The 18,584-nt window shown below is 47.7% G+C and overlaps 1 protein-coding gene across 1 annotated transcript in view; it reads right to left on the bottom strand.

The window, feature by feature from the left end:
• The window catches only part of MTHFD1 (methylenetetrahydrofolate dehydrogenase, cyclohydrolase and formyltetrahydrofolate synthetase 1), a 66,769-nt gene that overhangs the window by 47,775 nt on the left and 410 nt on the right, over positions 1-18,584 (bottom strand). The window contains exon 2 of the mRNA XM_080918787.1: positions 1,892-1,976. Within this exon, the coding sequence (XP_080774913.1) occupies positions 1,892-1,976 (85 nt within the window). The remainder of the gene's footprint in view (positions 1-1,891; positions 1,977-18,584) is intronic.

Raw genomic sequence — 18,584 nt, 5'->3', positions numbered from 1 at the left:
ATAAGGAAAACCATTTTAAATTCTGACAACCTTTACATAGTTGATGTCATTTGTTTTTTCTTTAACTGTGTTGACTTTCATATTGATGGTACAAAAGTAACAGTGGGCAAATCTGATGGTGGCAGCACAGACCAAGGACACCAACCCCACTATTCTCCACGTATCTACCCAGCAATGCTCTTCAGAAAAAATAGACGGCTGGTTCACCAAGGAAAGCTCTTGGTAAACAATTATCAATGTTATTAAACTTCAACCTGGGAATCTTTTGAGTAAAGAACCAGGAAGTTCCCACAGCTCTCCTGCTGTCTGTGAAGGAAGCTCAGTGGCTATTAATAGGGAAAACATTTGTGTTATTTTGCCTTGCCAGATGAACCAGATGCATGTTTCCACAGAAAACCAACTTTTCTTGAAAGAACCAACAGTGATTACTCAGGCTTCAATATTTTACAAATATTTTCTAAAACTGAACAACTGAGCTGGCCCAGCACGACACAATGGCAGTCCCGGCCCTCAGGAGGACAAGGCCACGAGTCCAAGGCCAATGGACTTCGGTCACCAAATCTGTCTCAAAAACAAACATAAAACTACTATTCACTCTTGGTGTGATGAATGGTTCTATGCAACCTGACACAAGCTAGAGTCACTTGGGAAGAAGGAACCTCAACCGAGAAAACGGCCCTGGCAGACAGCTCTGTAGGCAGGCCTGTGGTGCGTTTTCTTGCACACCTACAATCTCAGTACCCTGAAATTCAGCGTCACCTGTGGTACAAAAGCAGGGCCCGCCTCAAAAACAGTTCTTTCTTCATAACGCTTACGCTAACATATCAAGAGTTTTTCCATGGGCACTTTGAAATCAAGACTTCACACTTAATCCGAGTCCTGGCTCAGCGTATCCGAGGAACAGAGCTTTGCTGCAGCACCCACACTGGGCGCTCACAACCATCACTAACTCCAGCTCCAGGAATCTGGTACCTCTGCCCGGCCTCAATGACGTGCCTGCATCCACGTGTGCACATACCTACACAAGGGCGCATGCTCGCACAGGTGCTTAAAAATAATTAAGTTACAAATAATGTCTAATTAAAAATAAAATCTTTTAGGCAGGGCTTGGTAGTGTGCAGGAGGGCAGACAGACTCTGAGTTAGAAGCCAACATAGAAAATTTCAGGCCAGCCAGTGTTATTGAAAAATTTTTAATCCTGACCTGGAGTTGCTACCCCACCTTTGACTTTTTAGTTCCTGAATAAAGGACACACACAGCTTGTATATTTACAATAAGCCTTAAACAGCACAAGAGCTGGGTAGACACTACCCTCTCTGTTGGCAGAATCTACTTTCTATCCACAACCCCGAGTTATTTATTACTTACTGTGTTTCAAGCCAGGGCTGCACAGTGAGACCCAGACTAAAAAAATCTTTTAAGGAGAGTTAATGTACTTGGAAATAAGTAAATAAATAAACCCGAATTTTATTCCCAATACGATAACTATTAATAGCTAAGTTCTGCTTAAAATGTAAGAGTACAAAGGGACCCAGAAGACCTGGTAGGTGGGGTTAATACAGCTCAGTGGGTAATGGTCTTGTCCACCATGCAAAAAGCCCCGAGTTTCACCCACAGCACCACACAAAACCAAGCAAGGTGGTACATGCCTGTAATCCTGGAAGTTGGGAGGCAGAGGATTACAACTTCCTACAACAGAAGATGGGAGTTCAAGGTCATCCTCGCCTACTTAGCCCATATCGATATATCCTCGGGATATATGGGACCCTACCTTACACACAGAAATAGAGTAAAAAGTACCAAGAGCAAAGCACCCACACTGGCACAGAGCGAGATCTGCTGCTGTGGGGAGGACAGGTAAGCATGGTTTAAAAGGAAGATGCGACGATACCTGCAGGATTGCCAGGCCAGGAGTGAAGCCGGGTATCTGCTCCTGCATCTGACTAACCTGGTTCTTCAGTCGCTCCCTTATTTGCCTAGAGGGAAAGAAAAGGTGGGAGTTAGCACTGACTTCACGGCAAGTGTGAGTGAGGCAGACCGCTGGATACATCTCTTGAAAATGCTCATGGTCAGGCATGCATCTCATGGCCTTCCCACCAATTTCCCTTAGATTGTTCTCTAATAATGATGTCGACTGAACCAGAGGCAAGTACAGGGAGAGATGTTTAAAATACCCCAACTGGGGGCCAAAGACGTAGTTCAACAAATTGCTGTTTCAGAAGACCCAGCCTAGAGACCATCATGATCTTAAGGGCCAGGCACGGTGGCTCAGCTACTCGGGAGGATCAAAAATTCAAGGTCAGCCTGGGAAACTTAAGAGAGCCTGTCTTAAAATAAAAAAATAAGATCTGGGTGTGTGGGGAAACTCCTGTAATCCTGTATTCAATGAGACTGAAGCAAATTACTGAGCATTCGAGGATAGCCTGAGCTACATACAAGTATCAGGCAAGCCAGCACATAGCAAAGATTATGTCTCAATAAAAAGAATTCAGTGTTTTACTTTATTCAAATTTTATTTCTAGTTAGTGACCTTGTTTTCTTCAAAGCTTTATTCAACGCAAGAATAAAGTTCAAAATAGAATAGGCCATAGTTCGAGTCCCTGCTGTTGTTGCTGCTGCTGCTTTGACCTGGATTTGACCCTGACTTGACCTGGATCACGGCTGCAGCTCTGCTGTGGAACAAGAACAGGCTGTCTGGCAGCTGCCGGTCTCCACATCCCTGCAGTCACGCCCTTTGCTGCTCCCCGTCACGGTGTGAGGCCAGAGCTGAGGGCGAGCTCCGAACTCTGCTGCCAAGCTCCCAGACTTGCCCCTTCTTCCCACTCCCTTCCCTCTGGCTTGTCAAGCAAAGCGCTTGAGGGTTGAGGCCAGACAACAGGAGCACAAAGTGCCCCGTGTCCGGTGCTCCACTGGGCAAGCTGGGCCTGCTGCACACCCAGCAGCTGGGAGGGAGGAGGCCGGGGGTATGAGGTGATCACCAGCTACCTGATGAGTGTGAGTCCAGCCTGAGAGTGTGTTTCAAAAACAAAGATGGGATGGGAAGGCAGAGGGGCATGTGATAGGCCAGTTTTCATCTTATCTCAACCTAAGCAAAATCTGGGTTGTGTAACTAGTAGAAAGACATTTTTTAAAAAAAGTCTCAAAGGGGAGGAGGAGGAAGAAAAACAACAGTAGAACGGGTGGGCACTTCTGAGACAACTCCCTTGTCAAGTAGGAAGGCAGGAGGCGTTCTGTATGCCTCTCACAAATGAAACACAAGCTCACAAGGGTCCAGCGGCTTTCCTCCAGCCAACTGGCAAAAAGATGAGCAAGTGCCAGGAGCAGGCACCTGCCGGCCCCCTGGAAAACGGGAGGGACGGCCAGCACAGAGACTGTCGCAATCTGTCACACGGCCAGGCACGCCCCTGTCCTTGGAAACGGAGCAGGGAGCTGCGACCTGAGGCACTGGAGAGAAACCACCGCCACTGCAAGGCCAGGCAGCCACAGCCCCAGGCAGATCACAGCACTGCTGATGGGTTAACCTAAAAAAACCGATGGCATGCTACACCCATCTGCAGGAGGCACATAGATGTCACAGCTACGTGGACTCTGAGCTTTGGGGATTGTGAAATGGTGACAGAAAACTACCAACATGCTGAGGCCCAGAGCAGATTCATACCAACAGAGTCGTGCTATTTACATATATTCTAAAAGCTAGTGGGCACTTGAGACCTACAGTTGGGAATTTAGGGAGAAATACATAAAACTCAGCAGGTGACAATGCTGCAGGAACCCAGTGCCAGGGGAGCTGATCTGGAAAACACTGGTTTTACTCAGTAGGATAAGACTATAGAACAGAATGACCCAGAGTTCCATGCTACCGTTCAAAGAACCTAAGCTTGAAGTTTCTTTTTTAGGGGAAAAAAAGGTGTTAGTGGGAAATCATTTATGTTGCCTCTCTTAAACTTTTCCTAATAGCAGCTCTCCGGTAAATAAGCATGTTTTCATGTATACAGGTATTCACATGTATATGGAGGTACATGCATGTGCATGGATGTTGGAGAACAGCCTTGGGTGTCATTTTAAGTCTACACACTTAAGACCAACTAACTAATGAAGCTCAGAAATCTGTGCAGACACCCTTAATCCCAGCACTTGGTCAACATAAGCAAGTCAAGGTTAGTCAGGGTTACACAAAGACAAACTGATAACATTTGGGTGTTTGTACCCCATTGTGTGTATGTGGTCAGAAGATAACATGGGGGTCAGGCTCCCCTCCCACAGGGGCGGTGGCGGTCCTGAACTCCAGCTGTCAGGCTCACGTTCTTCACCCACTGAGCCATCTCACCGGCCCCTTTCTATTTTACAATAAGCTGTCTATTCTGTCGCTCTGAGGAAGAAAAAGTACTCTGCCCTTGCCTTCTGGGGTGGCTGCTAAAAACCTTAAATAAAGAGAAGGAGAAAAGCTAGGTGTCAACTTAGCTGGAGCAAGGGACATTGAAGAGCAAACATAGCTTCGCCTGTCGACAGGAAGCTGGTCTCAGACCATAGGAAATTAAATGGCAGTAATTTCTTCAATGATTATAGCACCAAGTTTCCAGAGGTCTAAGTGCTGTGGTGGAATGACTTCCAATCACTGCAGTCTTCATTTGTGGGAGCCCCCACACCTCTCCACTGCCTCCACTGCCCCCCCACGCCTCTCCACTGCCTCCACTGCCCCCCCACGCCTCTCCACTGCCCCCCATGCCTCTCCACTGCCCCCCACGCCTCTCCACTGTCCCCACGCCCTTCCACTGCCCCCCACGCCTCTCCACTGCCCCCCACTGCCCCCACGCTTCTCCACTGTCCCACGCCTCTCCACTGTCCCTACTCCTCTCCACTGTCCCCACGCTTCTCCACTGCCCCCACGCCTGTCCACTGTCCCACGCCTCTCCACTGTCCCACGCCTCTCCACTGTCCCTACTCCTCTTCACTGTCCCCACGCTTCTCCACTGCCCCCCACGCCTCTCCACTGCCCCCCATGCCTCTCCACTGCCCCCCACTGCCCCCATGCCTCTCCACTGCCCCCCACGCCTCTCCACTGCCCCCCACTGCCCCCATGCCTCTCCACTGCCCCCCATGCCTCTCCACTGCCCCCCACACCTCTCCACTGCCCCCCACGCCTCTCCACTGCCCCCACGCCTCTCCACTGCCCCCACGCCTCTCCACTGCCCCCACGCTTCTCCACTATCCCCACTGTCCCCCACACCTCTCCACTGCCCCCACGCCTCTCCACTGTCCCCACGCCTCTCCACTGCCCCCCATGCCTCTCCACTGCCCCCCCACGCCTCTCCACTGCCCCCCACACCTCTCAACTGCCCCCCACGCCTCTCCACTGCCCCCACACCTCTCCACTGCCCCCACACCTCTCCACTGCCCCCACACCTCTCCACTGCACCCACACCTCTCCACTGCCCCCCACGCCTCTCCACTGCCCCCCATGCCTCTCCACTGCCCCCCACGCCTCTCCACTGTCCCCACGCCCTTCCACTGCCCCCCACGCCTCTCCACTGCCCCCCCACGCCTCTCCACTGCCCCCCACACCTCTCCACTGCCCCCCATGCCTCTCCACTGCCCCCACACCTCTCCACTGCCCCCACACCTCTCCACTGCCCCCACACCTCTCCACTGCCCCCCACGCCTCTCCACTGCCCCCCACGCCTCTCCACTGCCCCCCACGCCTCTCCACTGTCCCCCACGCCTCTCCACTGCCCCCACACCTCTCCACTGCCCCCATACCTCTCCACTACTCCCACTGCCCCCCACACCTCTCCACTGCCCCCCACACCTCTCCACTATCCCCCATGCCTCTTCATTGTCCCCCATACCTTTCCACTGCCCCCCACTGCCCCCATGCCTCTCCACTGCCCCCCATGCCTCTCCACTGCCCCCACTGCCCCCCACGCCTCTCCACTGCTCCCACGCCTCTCCACTGTCCCCACGCCTCTCCACTGCCCCCACACCTCTCCACTGCCCCCCCACACCTCTCCACTGCCCCCACGCCTCTCCACTGCCCCCCACACCTCTCCACTGCCCCCCATGCCTCTCCACTGCCCCCACTGCCCCCACACCTCTCCACTGCTCCCACGCCTCTCCACTGTCCCCACGCCTCTCCACTGCCCCCCACTGCCCCCACACCTCTCCACTGCCCCCCACTGCCCCCATGCCTCTCCACTGCCCCCACACCTCTCCACTGCCCCCCCACGCCTCTCCACTGCCCCCACACCTCTCCACTGCCCCCACACCTCTCCACTGCCCCCACTGCCCCCCACACCTCTCCACTGCTCCCACGCCTCTCCACTGTCCCCACGCCTCTCCACTGCCCCCCACTGCCCCCCACACCTCTCCACTGCCCCCCACTGCCCCCATGCCTCTCCACTGCCCCCACACCTCTCCACTGCCCCCCCACGCCTCTCTACTGCCCCCACACCTCTCCACTGCTCCCACGCCTCTCCACTGCCCCCCACACCTCTCCACTGCCCCCCATGCCTCTCCACTGCCCCCCACACCTCTCCACTGCTCCCACGCCTCTCCACTGTCCCCACGCCTCTCCACTGTCCCCCACTGTCCCCCACTGCCCCCCACTGCCCCCACGCCTCTCCACTGCCCCCCACGCCTCTCCACTGTCCCCACACCTCTCCACTGTCCCCCACGCCTCTCCACTGCCCCCCACGCCTCTCCACTGTCCCCCACGCCTCTCCACTGCCCCCACACCTCTCCACTGCCCCCATACCTCTCCACTGCTCCCACTGCCCCCCACACCTCTCCACTGCCCCCCACACCTCTCCACTATCCCCCATGCCTCTTCATTGTCCCCCATACCTTTCCACTGCCCCCCACTGCCCCCATGCCTCTCCACTGCCCCCCATGCCTCTCCACTGCCCCCACTGCCCCCCACGCCTCTCCACTGCTCCCACGCCTCTCCACTGTCCCCACGCCTCTCCACTGCCCCCCACTGCCCCCCACGCCTCTCCACTGCCCCCCACGCCTCTCCACTGTCCCCACACCTCTCCACTGTCCCCCACGCCTCTCCACTGCCCCCACTGCCCCCCACGCCTCTCCACTGCTCCCACGCCTCTCCACTGTCCCCACGCCTCTCCACTGTCCCCACGCCTCTCCACTGCCCCCCACGCCTCTCCACTGCCCCCCACGCCTCTCCACTGTCCCCACACCTCTCCACTGTCCCCCACGCCTCTCCACTGCCCCCCACGCCTCTCCACTGTCCGCCACGCCTCTCCACTGCCCCCCACACCTCTCCACTGTCTCCACTGTCCCCCACGCCTCTCCACTGCTCCTGGACTAGATCTTCCATGTAAGGACTTCAGAACCAAGTGAGGTCAGAAGATGCAACCAGAAATACTCATGGTTCTCCAAATACAAATATCCATGCCAGATTCACAGCATTCTTTATCAACCACTTAGAATCTAAGGGAAGACATTTGCCAGTCTCTACATAAGAGCAATCAGTATTGAACTGTGCACAGAAACAGAAAAGCCAGTGTAGCACTCAAGTCTCTCAGGATCTTATCGACGGGTACCAGTAAAATAATCACAACCAAGCGATGATGCAAGAACATGGGCACGGACACAGTTTTAAGATGGTACTGCCATCTAGTGGGTAGAAGTCAGAAGTGCAAGAAACAGATCAGACTGTGGATGAGGTGGACTCAGGAGGCGGAGGCAAGTGGATCTCTATGAGTTCAAAGCCAGCCTGATCTACATATAGAGTTCCAAGATAGTTGGAGCTACATAATGAAGAAACCATGTCTCAAAAAAACAAACAGTAGACTATAAGGCCGAAAAGATGGCTCAGTGGGTTAAGGAGTGTCTGACAACCCAATAACCTGAATTCAATCCCTGGGACCATCAGTTGTCCTCTGACCTCCACCAAATAAAAGTAAGTAATCGCAGACCAAGAACCCACCACACACACAAAACTAAATGAAATAAAACATTTAATTTTTAAAGAATTTATTTTTATTTTATTTATATGCATGGGTGTTTTGCCTAAGTGTAGGTATATGTACTATGTGTGTGCCTGGTACCTCTGGAGGACAGAAGGGGCTCATATCCTTGCAACTGGATAGGTAAGTTGTAAGCTACCATGTGCTAGGAACCTAACCTGGTAAGCAGTGTTCTTAACCCACTGTCTCAATAAAAACATCTTAATAGATTAAAAAAGAAAGGTTAAATAGCATTATAAACCAGCAGTGGTGGCTCACGCCTGTAATCCTAACTTAGAGAGCCGAGGAGGAAAAGTGCTGTACTGATAGATCTGCTATAGATCAGGTCGGCCTGGGCTACTCAATGAGAGCCTCATGCCAGGCTAGAAAGACAGCCCCGTGAAAGAGCTTCCTGCCAAGACTGACCACCTCAATTCAACCCTGGTGTGGTGGCTTGAATAGGAACGGCACCAGAGATTCATGTGTGTGACTGCTTGGCTCATAGGAAATAGAACTATTAGGAGGTGTGGCCTTGTTGGAGGAAGTGTGTCCCTGTGAGGCAGGCTTTGAGGTCTCCTATGCTCAAGCTCTGTCCAGTGTGGAAATACCATCTCTTCCTGGTTGCCTTCAGATCAAGATGTAGAACTTGGGCTCAGCGGTTAGGAGCACTAACTGCTCTTCCAGAGGTCCTGAGTTCAAGTCTCAGCAACTACATGGTGGCTCACAACCATCTGTAATGGGATCTGATGCCCTCTTCTGGTGTGTCTGAAGACAGCTACAGTGCACTTAATATAATAAATAAATCTTTAAAAAAAGATGTAGAACTCTTGGCTTCTCCAACACCATGTCTGCTTGCAGGCTGCCATTATTACTATCATAACCAGGCTGGCCTCAAACTCACATAGATCCGCCTGCCTCTGCTCCCTGAGTGCCAGAATTAAAGGTGTGAACCTCCACGACCCAACAAGAATCTTTTAAGTTTAAAGTTAAAAAAACATTGAATAGACAGACACACATGGATATACATATACATGAGACAGACAGACAAACACACTCAAAAATAATGCTAGGCGGTGGTGGCACATACCTTTAACCACAGCACTCAGGAAGCAGAGGCAGGTGGATCTGAGTTCATGGCCAGTCTGGTCTACAGTGAGTTCCAGGACAGCCAAGGTTACACAGAGAAACCCTGTCTCGAGAAATCAAAATTCAAATGTTTTCCTTTATAAGAAATGCCTTAGTAATGGTGTCTCTTATTAAGTTTTGATCTGTTGCTATGTACTGTTATTAACTCCTATACCTATAGGTCTAGTTTTGTTGTGTAAACGTTTAAAACTTAATTTAAAAGTATTGGTTAAATAAAAATAGTACAGCCAATTACTGGAGGGTTTTGAGTTACCAGGTTGGGGGTAACAGAAAGAAAGGGTAAGAAGAAAGGACAGGAAGAGGAAGTTGCCATGAGAGATGAGCCACAAGCAATGGCCAGGAGAAACAGCAAGTAATCGGGGTACAGTAGCCAGATCAGCAGTTAAAAAAGCAAATTACAGGTGACGCCCCCCAGTAATTGTCAAAGCCAAATAAAATAACCACAGTCTGCGTCTCATTCATCTATAAGCTCGACAGGGATAAGTTTAAATTGGTTCAATTGTAGTCTCTTCACAGTAATGAAACTCTAAGACATCTGGAATCCACACAGTGGAAGCAGAGTGAGACCCTACTTCAAGACAGACAGACGGATGAACAGACGAATGATCCTGTCTCCCTGCCTGCCACCCTACTCAAGGGAGGGGCAGATCACCACCTATTCAGATCTAACAAGCTCCTGACTTTAGGCATTCAGACCATAGACTGGGGATGTAGCTCAGTAGCTGGGCTTTTGCCTGGCACACACAGCCCCAGTTTCAAGGCCAGTACTGCAAGAATACAGAACAGAACATTGATTGCTAAACTCTATATCATCTCTCAAAGAATCAGGCATCTAGGGTTTTGAGTATAATTACAGATATGAATGTGTTGCAATGTAATCTAATTTTTAAAAATAATTCTGCAACTCAAACAAAACACTTGGCTTATAAGCCACTGGTTTTGTTACAAGACAAGAGTTAGGAGACAAGATGGGATGGCTCTGTGTATAAAGAACCAAGAAGCTGCAACCAACTATATGCCAACAGGGAAAATCGTGCCAGCATAGGGCACACGCCAGACTTCGTCTTGATATCTAACATTATCTAGCCATAGATCTGGCTGTCAGAGCTGGTTACGGTAACAGAATAGCTACAAATCCCCTGTAAACCTGGACATCACCACCAGTAAGAGATACAGAAGTCTAAAATATATCTGCTTGAAGAAGAGAGAGAGGGAGCTGGTACATGAAAATAGCCTTGAAAAGCCCACGATTCTGTTTTGGAGAAGACTAAAGGAAACCTAAGGTAAAAAGGGATTGGGAGCCCAGAGAGAGGTCAGCTGCTGTGAAGAGAAACTGTTTGGTTCCTGGCACCCACAGACTCCAGTAACTCTAGCTGCAGAGGATCTGACACCCTCTTCTGACTTCTACGGATTATATACATAGAAACCTGTCTTGAAATAAAACAGAATAAGGCCCTAGAACTGCTCTCATCTAAGAACCAAGGTGGTTCTGACACTGGCAGACCCTTTCCTGAGGGCTGGGGCACTTGGCAGTGTTCACCCTGATGCCTGGGGCAAATTTCACCTACAAAGTCATTTCTGCCACTCACTCAAGGGCCACTCAGTTTGCCCTGATGTAGGTTGATGTCAAGGCAATACATGATTGGACCGTGGAAAGTGGGGCGGGGACAGAGTTTTGGTGATGGGGGGAGAGGAGAAATCGGGAGATTCAAGATGGAGGCAGCAGAGGAGGATGGTTCAGATCAAGGTGAACTAGATCGGTTTAATCTTGTCTAGGTGGGCGGTTTATAGCTTTATTAACTGGCAATGAATTTATTGTTTGGGTGTATTATGGATTAAGAATTTAACATATAAATCTGTTTGATAAGTTTTTGACTGTTGAGTCATGATTTTACCGGACTGTAGAAGACCTTGTGGGACCAGGTGCCTGGCTCCACACTGGAGCGGCTCCCGCAGAGTGAGACTGCGGACTAGTAGCAACAGAACCTTTTTTATTTTTATGGCAACACCCTGAAGCCATCCCTGCTGACCCCAGGTGATTATTTACTAACCATTGAGGTCAAAGGTCCAATGCGCTCGCAGGTTATTCATTCTTGGTTCAGAGCCTCCTTCCCCATAACAGACGGGCTCACAGCCCATGTCCAAGCCCATAGGTAACTTTGACAAGAATATGACATTCATTCTCATTAACAGAGCCTACCCACAGAAATCCCAGCTCTCCTAGAACTTTCTACTACTGGATATCTGATTTATCAAGTACATGTACACATGGATATCAGTCAGCAAACTCTACAAGGGTAGAGATTTGGGCTATTTTATTCACTGTTAGAGTTTTGGGCTTTGAAGATGTCCTGGCATAGAAAAAACACACCAAGTAAGAGGATAATAATATGCAAAGGACATATAACTGTCTATATCCCCAAAGGCCCCCCCCCAAACTAGGATGGTATGGGTTATATAATAAGACATTCCCTTCAAAGGAAAAAAAAAAGGTTGAGGCTTGTGGCAGAAGGCTATAATTCTAGCTGAGAAGCTGAGGCAGGAGGACATCAGGTTTGAGGTTTGCCTGACCTACAGAATGAGCTCAAAGCTAGCCTGGGCAATTTAATGGGAACCATCTCAAAAAGTAAAAGAGAGCCAGATGTAGTATGCACACCATTAGTTCCAGCACTCAGGAGGCAGAGGCAGGAGGATCTCTGTGAATCTGAGGCTAGCCTGGTCTACAGGGCTAAATCCAGGAAGACCAGGGCTACACAGAGAAACCCCATCTTGAAACTACCCTCACCCTGAAAAGGAAGAAAAGAGCCTAAGGAGATGTAGAGAGCCATTTGTGCCGCACCCAAACATGGCGCCGGCTTCCCGCAGATGACTCAGCAAACAGAGCCCAAGAGACATAGCAAGCATGTGCCACAGATGTCACAGCCCGCGCTCGGGGCATGCTAATGAGCTACTGGAGGGCGCACCAATCAGGTAGCGACATGAGTCTCCTGGGCATATATAAGCAGTGCATTTTTCTTCCACGTGGGCCCCCTGCTCAGAGTGTTGTACAATAAAGGTTGTTCGCAGAAGAATCCTGTTGTTGCATGCCTTTTCCTGCCGGTGGGACGTGGGGCGCGCGACAAGGAGATCATGGCTCAGGGGTAAGTATGAAGTCCTGGCTTTACCAGGCAGAGGGGAGGATAGGATGTCTTTGACCTAGCAAAAGGAAAAGTGTGGACAACTTACCACCAAGAACTTCTATGAATATACAGTTCAGGCTGCTCAAGCTGAAAGATCACCTCTGGTTCAGGAGGCCCACAGCTATGGCTCAAGCATGCAGGTGCTATGAATGAGCTCGCAACCTCGACTACCAAAAGAAGTTCACTGAGAACTGTCAACAGGTACGACAGCTCCTCGGTCAAAGTGACAAAGAGCCACTATAGGAATATACTGAAAACTGCCGAGGGCCAGTGAGGTGGCTGAGTGGGCAAAGGCTCTTGCTGGGCAAGCCTGGGGGTCCCAGTTTGACCCCCAGAACCCTCAGTCAGGGGAAATCCAACTCAACAAAGAGTCCTCTGGTCTCCACCTGTACATCATGACACAGCGCATCAGCACCTACACACACACAATGATAAGTTAAAATTTAAAAAGAAAAAAGAAAACTCTTAGGGTTGGCCAATACATTCAAAAGTAAAACACTTGCCTAACAAGGTCTTAGGTTTGAATCCCAGCACCCACCAAACAAATTTTCAAAATTAACCAAGTATGGCACATGGCTGCAACCCCAGCATTCCAAAGATGGGAGGCAGCAGGGTCAGGAGTCCACAAAGATATATGCTACATAGTTAAGTTCAAGGCCAGCCTGGCTGTATTAAGATCCTGTCTCAAAAAGAAGAAAAAAGTCATTTGTAAGCACAAAGGAACCTTGGTCTTGAACCTGGGTCTCTGTAAGAGCTCTCTAAGTGTTCTCAACTGCTGAGCCCTTTCAATTGAACCACACTGATATTATGTTATGGGACTGCTTTTGTTTTAATCCCGAGTATGGGATATGGGACCTGCTTCAGGCTGTTCACAACAGCTAACTACAATTTGTTTCCTGTTCTGCCAGGGCTGTGATTTTGCCAGTTGAAGATGGTTTACTTTTGGAAATCTGGAGACTCTGGAGAGGGTATGAAAATGCCAGAACTCTAGGAGAGGAGGAGGCTGCTGCGGTTTATCAAGTAATTGTGAGCAAAGAGGCAACGAAAAAAAATTGATATCTTGAAGTCAAAGATCAACATTGCCCCAAAGAATAAGATGCCTTTAGCCAGCAGTAAGTAGCCTCACAAGATCTATGCCTACTTCCCCTATAACCTTCTTTCTCTCTTACCTAGGATTGGGGGGTTGCAAGGGATTGAGGTGGAGAGGGTTGTAGGTTAAAAAACCCAAAGTAGCCAAAATCTACAGTTATACACATTCCCAACAGAAATATGCACATTAGGATATGCACAAAAGACACAAAAAATGCCTGAAACAGCCAGGCATACATAGCAGTGCAGAGGCTGGCAGATACATGTGAGATTGAGACCAGCTTGGTCTACTGTGATGGTTTGTATATGCTTGGCCCAGGGAGTATGACTCTCAGCTCCTCATGCAACAAGCAGGCGGCTGTATTTCTTTATCTTATGCTATTCCCTAATAACCACACAAGAAAAAAAATTATTTAAAACTGCACCTCAATTTAGCTGGGCAGTTAAATATGTACCTTTACTTCCTAAGCTAATTTGGCTCTCTCCCATCCCATCCCATAATACTTGCATATTATGGTTGATCTGGTTCTTCAAAAACTTCTTTATGGCTACAATTCCTCCATCCTACTAGCAGATCTAAAATCATTCCCACCTCCACCCTCCCATGTCCCACCATATTCTCTATTCTGCCCAGCCACTGGATGTTCAGCATCTATTGACAAAGCAGAGAATAGAATTCCCTGGCCCTATATCCTATCACTTTGAATAAAGACAGAAATCTCCAATCGATTCTAATATGCAACCAGTGTTGAAAACCACAGGAATAGATTTAAGCCAGCTACTGCTTTCAAAAAGAAAACCAGGCAAGCATTCACATATACATCAATTATAGATTATTAATACAGCTAATGTAAGAACTCCAATGTAGCCAGCATGGTGGTACACACCTGTAATCCCAGCACTTAGAAGGGAGAGGGATGTTTGTGAGTTCCAGGACTACCAGGGTAATGTAGAGGCCCTGTCTCACAAAATTAAAACTATCTTTTCATTTTGCTAAAACCCTCAAAATCTAGACATTACTTTTAATTTACATCTGAGGAAATTACAGCACAGAATTTTAAAAAATTTGCTTAAAGCCACATAACTAGTAAGAAGTGAAAAGGTTTATAGGTATTTTAGATATAAACATAAACCAAGGGGCTGGAGAGATGGCTCAGCGGTTAAGAGCACTGGCTGCTCTTTCAGAGGTCCTGAGTTCAATTCCCAGCAACCACATGGTGGTTCATAACCATCTATAATGAAATCTGATGCACCCCTCCAGTGTGTCTGAACATAATGACAGTGTACTCATACATTAAATAAATAAATAAAATCATAAACCAAACTGCATATCTATCCTCATATCACTTACGTTATTTTATTATTTTTGTATACGGATGTTTTGGCTGCATGTTTATATGTGAACTGGCGTGTTCCTGATGCATGGAGGCCATCAGAGCCTCTGGAACTGGAGTTACAGATGAGCTTCCAGATGGGTGCTGGGGATTTGAACTCAGGTCCCCTGAAAGAGCAGTCATTGCTCTTAACTACTGAGCCATCTCTCCAGCTATTGTTTTAATGGAGCTTATATTTAATTTCCTCTCCATTCAACCAAAACATACCCATGCCACCAATTCCCAGTTACCCACCAAGTCGGAAACCTAAATTATCTCTTTACAAGCTAATATAAACACTTCAAGAAAAAACACAGTAAGAAGGTGTGAATATATTTATTCACATTCAATAAAGTCCTAACCAGAAACAGGTACTTCAGTAATCTACATGTTGAAAAAGACTCAGACATAAAACTAACAGGCACACACACACACACACACACACACACACACACACACACACACACTTCAGTATCTGAGGGCAAACCAAAACCACTGAGATAAAACTTCACACCCATAAGGATATGATTATTATCAAAAAGGCAAGGCCAAAGTTTCGGCAATTAAAAGTCTTTACAGAGAAAGCCTAACAGCCCTGATTCCTATCTCCATCCCTCAGTTTAGAGAATCTACTACAAGTTGTCCTCTGGTTTCCACACACATAAACATCATTCAAGCTCACTGTGTGTGTGTGTGTGTAAGACCAGAGAAAAGGAAACTCTGGTACACTGTTGGTGGAAACATCAATTCATATGGCCACTAGGGAAAATAGCAGAGTTGCCTTTTAAAAATCAGAAATATCCTTCTGCAGCAAAACCAAGACGAAGCAATGGGCTATGGGATCTGGCTCTAAGATTTCACTGGCACCAGTGGCTGGTGGGGCCATACTCAACTCAGAATCAAAAAAAAAAAAAAAGACTGAGGAATTGAAAGACCAGTAAATCCTAATCTACACTAAATGGGCTAATTTATGTTTAAATTAAAAAAAAACTAGACAGGCAGGGCACGGTGATGCTCACCTTTAATCCCAGCACTCTGGAGGCAAAGGCAAGCAGATCTGAGTTCAAAGCCATCCTGGTCTGCAGAGTGAGTTCTAGGACAGCCAAAGCTATACAAGAGAAACCTGTTTCAAACACACACACACACACACACACACACACACACACACACACACAATTACATGATGGGGCTGAGATGGCTCAGTAGTTAAGAGCACTGTGCTCTTCCAGAAGACCCAGGTTCAATTCCCAGCACCCCTATAACAGTTTATAACTGTAATTCCAACTCCAGGGGATTTGACACCCTTACACAGACATACATGGGAACAAAACACAGATACACATAAGATAAAAATAAAAAATTAAAACCCTATAAAATACCCTATGAATATATCTAGATTATGCATCCATTTAAATTTTTAAAAATCAGAACAAGTTTTAAAAATTAAAAACAAAATGGAATTACCAGAACTAACATAATAACCCCTTTCCTGGATGTGGAACCAAAAAAGTTAAATGACAACCTTGTAAAGAAACCTGTCTACTAATAACAGCTATAGAATTATTCACAAGAGCTAAAATATGGGAACAACCTATCTAGGCCTTATTAATGGTTGCTCTTATGCCATTCCAGAGTCTTCTGAAGCCAGTTCCTCTACCCCTGAGTAGCCATGACTTCAACAGACAAGTGTTCAACAGACAAGAAATGGACAAGCTGTGTCACATGGACAGAACCATAGGACACTATCCTTAAGGAAACAACCCTGACACTGCAAGAAAAATGCTACATAATTGCATTTATAGAAAGTTAAACCCAAGCACACAGCTAGAAATAAAACAGGGCAGGGATAGAAACCAGATGAAGCCCCAAAGAATACAAAGTAGGAGATGGAAGAGTAACAAGTCGGGAGCTCCAGGGTGGAACAGAGACTATGGGGAATCAAGGATACTGCATCCAGGATTGTGCATAAGAGGTAACCACCCATGTATTTACTTCACTACAGTAACCATATACATTTACTACCTATATGCACTCCATAATATGTGGACAACCTTAAATAGAATATATACAAGGTGTTTTTTTTTAAAAAAAGTATTAATTATGTGCATGTGTGTGCCATGGCTGTACATGGGTACCCAGAAGGCATCTTTCCCTTGGAGCTGGAGTTACAGGCAGTTGTGAATGGTCTGAACAGGTTGCTAGGAACTGAACTGAGTTATCTGAAAGAATAAGATATGCTCTCTTAATCCCTGAGCCGCCTCTCCAGCCTCCACATTAAGAAAGAAAAAAAAGCAGGCATATTGATATATGTCTTTAATCCCAGCACCCAGGAGGCAGAGGCAGGTAGATCTCTTTGAGGCCAGTCTGGTCTACAGGGTAAGTTCTAGGATAGCCAGGGCTACACAGAGAAACAAAAGTCTGAGTAGTGGTACAGACCTGTGACTTCAGCCCTCAGGAGTAAGCACTGAATCAGTGATTCAAAGCCAGGCTCAGCTACATTTGAGTTTGAGTCGAGCCTGGGTTACCTAAGACCCAGTGTTTAAAAAATAAAAAGATAAAAAAAAAAAACAAAGAAAAAAAAGCACTCATATGTATTATGATGTTTAGTCCAGAAGCCGGAGAGATGGCTCAGTGTTAAGAGCACTGACTGCTCTTCCAAAGGTCCTGAGTTCAAATCCCAGAAACTACATGGTGGCTCACAGCCATCTGTAATGAGATATGATGCCTTCTTCTGGTGTGTCTGAAGACAGCGACAGTGTACTTATATATAATAAATAAAACAAACAAACAAAAAGATTTCTAGTCCAAAAATCTGGAGTTCTTCCTTGCCTTACTGTAAGATTCATCATTTAATTTATATTTCTCCTCTTTTCCCCCCAAACTTCAACAAAGGATCACTTTACTCTGGGGTAGGCTTCATCATTCTCTCAAAGCTTATTCTGACCGAGTCAAAAGTTTACTGAACTATTACTGTCAGCCACAGCAGTTAATAAATAACCAGTGATACCTAATGTTGTAAATGCACCCTTTGGTAAGGTCACAAAAAAAAAAAAAAAAAAAAAAAAAAAAACCACCATACTCTCTCTCTCTCTCTCTCTCTCTCTCTCTCTCTCTCCCTCCCTCCCTCCCTCCCTCCCTCCCTCCTCAGCATTCCCAAACACTCACTCCCTAAACAAAAAGCAAGGAATGCAGCCCAGGGGTTAAACACACTTCCCGCTCAGCTCAATTCCCAGCCCTCTCTCCCAAAAAAAAAGCCAAAGAGTGCCACTTTCTGAGAGGACACCTGGCAGACATTTCCACTAGTTAAGCATTTAGATCTGCAGGGCCAGAACAGGTGGTCAAATAGAATAGGGAATAGAGTCAGCGCACAAGAACCAAACTAAGAAATAACTTTAGTGCCGGGACGGATAGGTGGATGTTAGAGGGTAGAGCTTGCCTTACAGTGTGCGATACTTTGGAAGTGAAGCATGGCCGGAATCAAAGAGAAAGTAAAAGACAGCATTTGGTGTAATGAGGAATGCGTTGAATTAGAGGAAACCCTCTAGGCCAGGTGTCACATGCAATTGATCCCAGCACTTGGGAGGCAGAGGCAGGAAGGGGTCTCTGTGAGTTCAAGGCCAGTATGGGCTAGAGTGAGTTCCAGGACAGCCTGTGTCAGAAAACAAACAAACCCGGGTCATATCTTGCCATAATCGAATCACCACCAAATTGCAAGACGAGCGGTTATGCTGAGTTTCTGAATTTGGACTCCCCAGGCAGCCCATGTCTAGGCAGGATGATGCCAGCAGCTACACTTTTGAGAGCAAGTCAGGTCCAGACTTGCCGCCAAAACAGGA

This window comes from Micromys minutus (genome assembly GCF_963924665.1).
Source record: "Micromys minutus genome assembly, chromosome: 1".
NCBI classification, from domain to species: Eukaryota; Metazoa; Chordata; class Mammalia; order Rodentia; family Muridae; genus Micromys; species Micromys minutus.
Note: the sequence above shows the minus strand (reverse complement) of the source record. Positions and strands in the feature narration are given on the sequence as shown.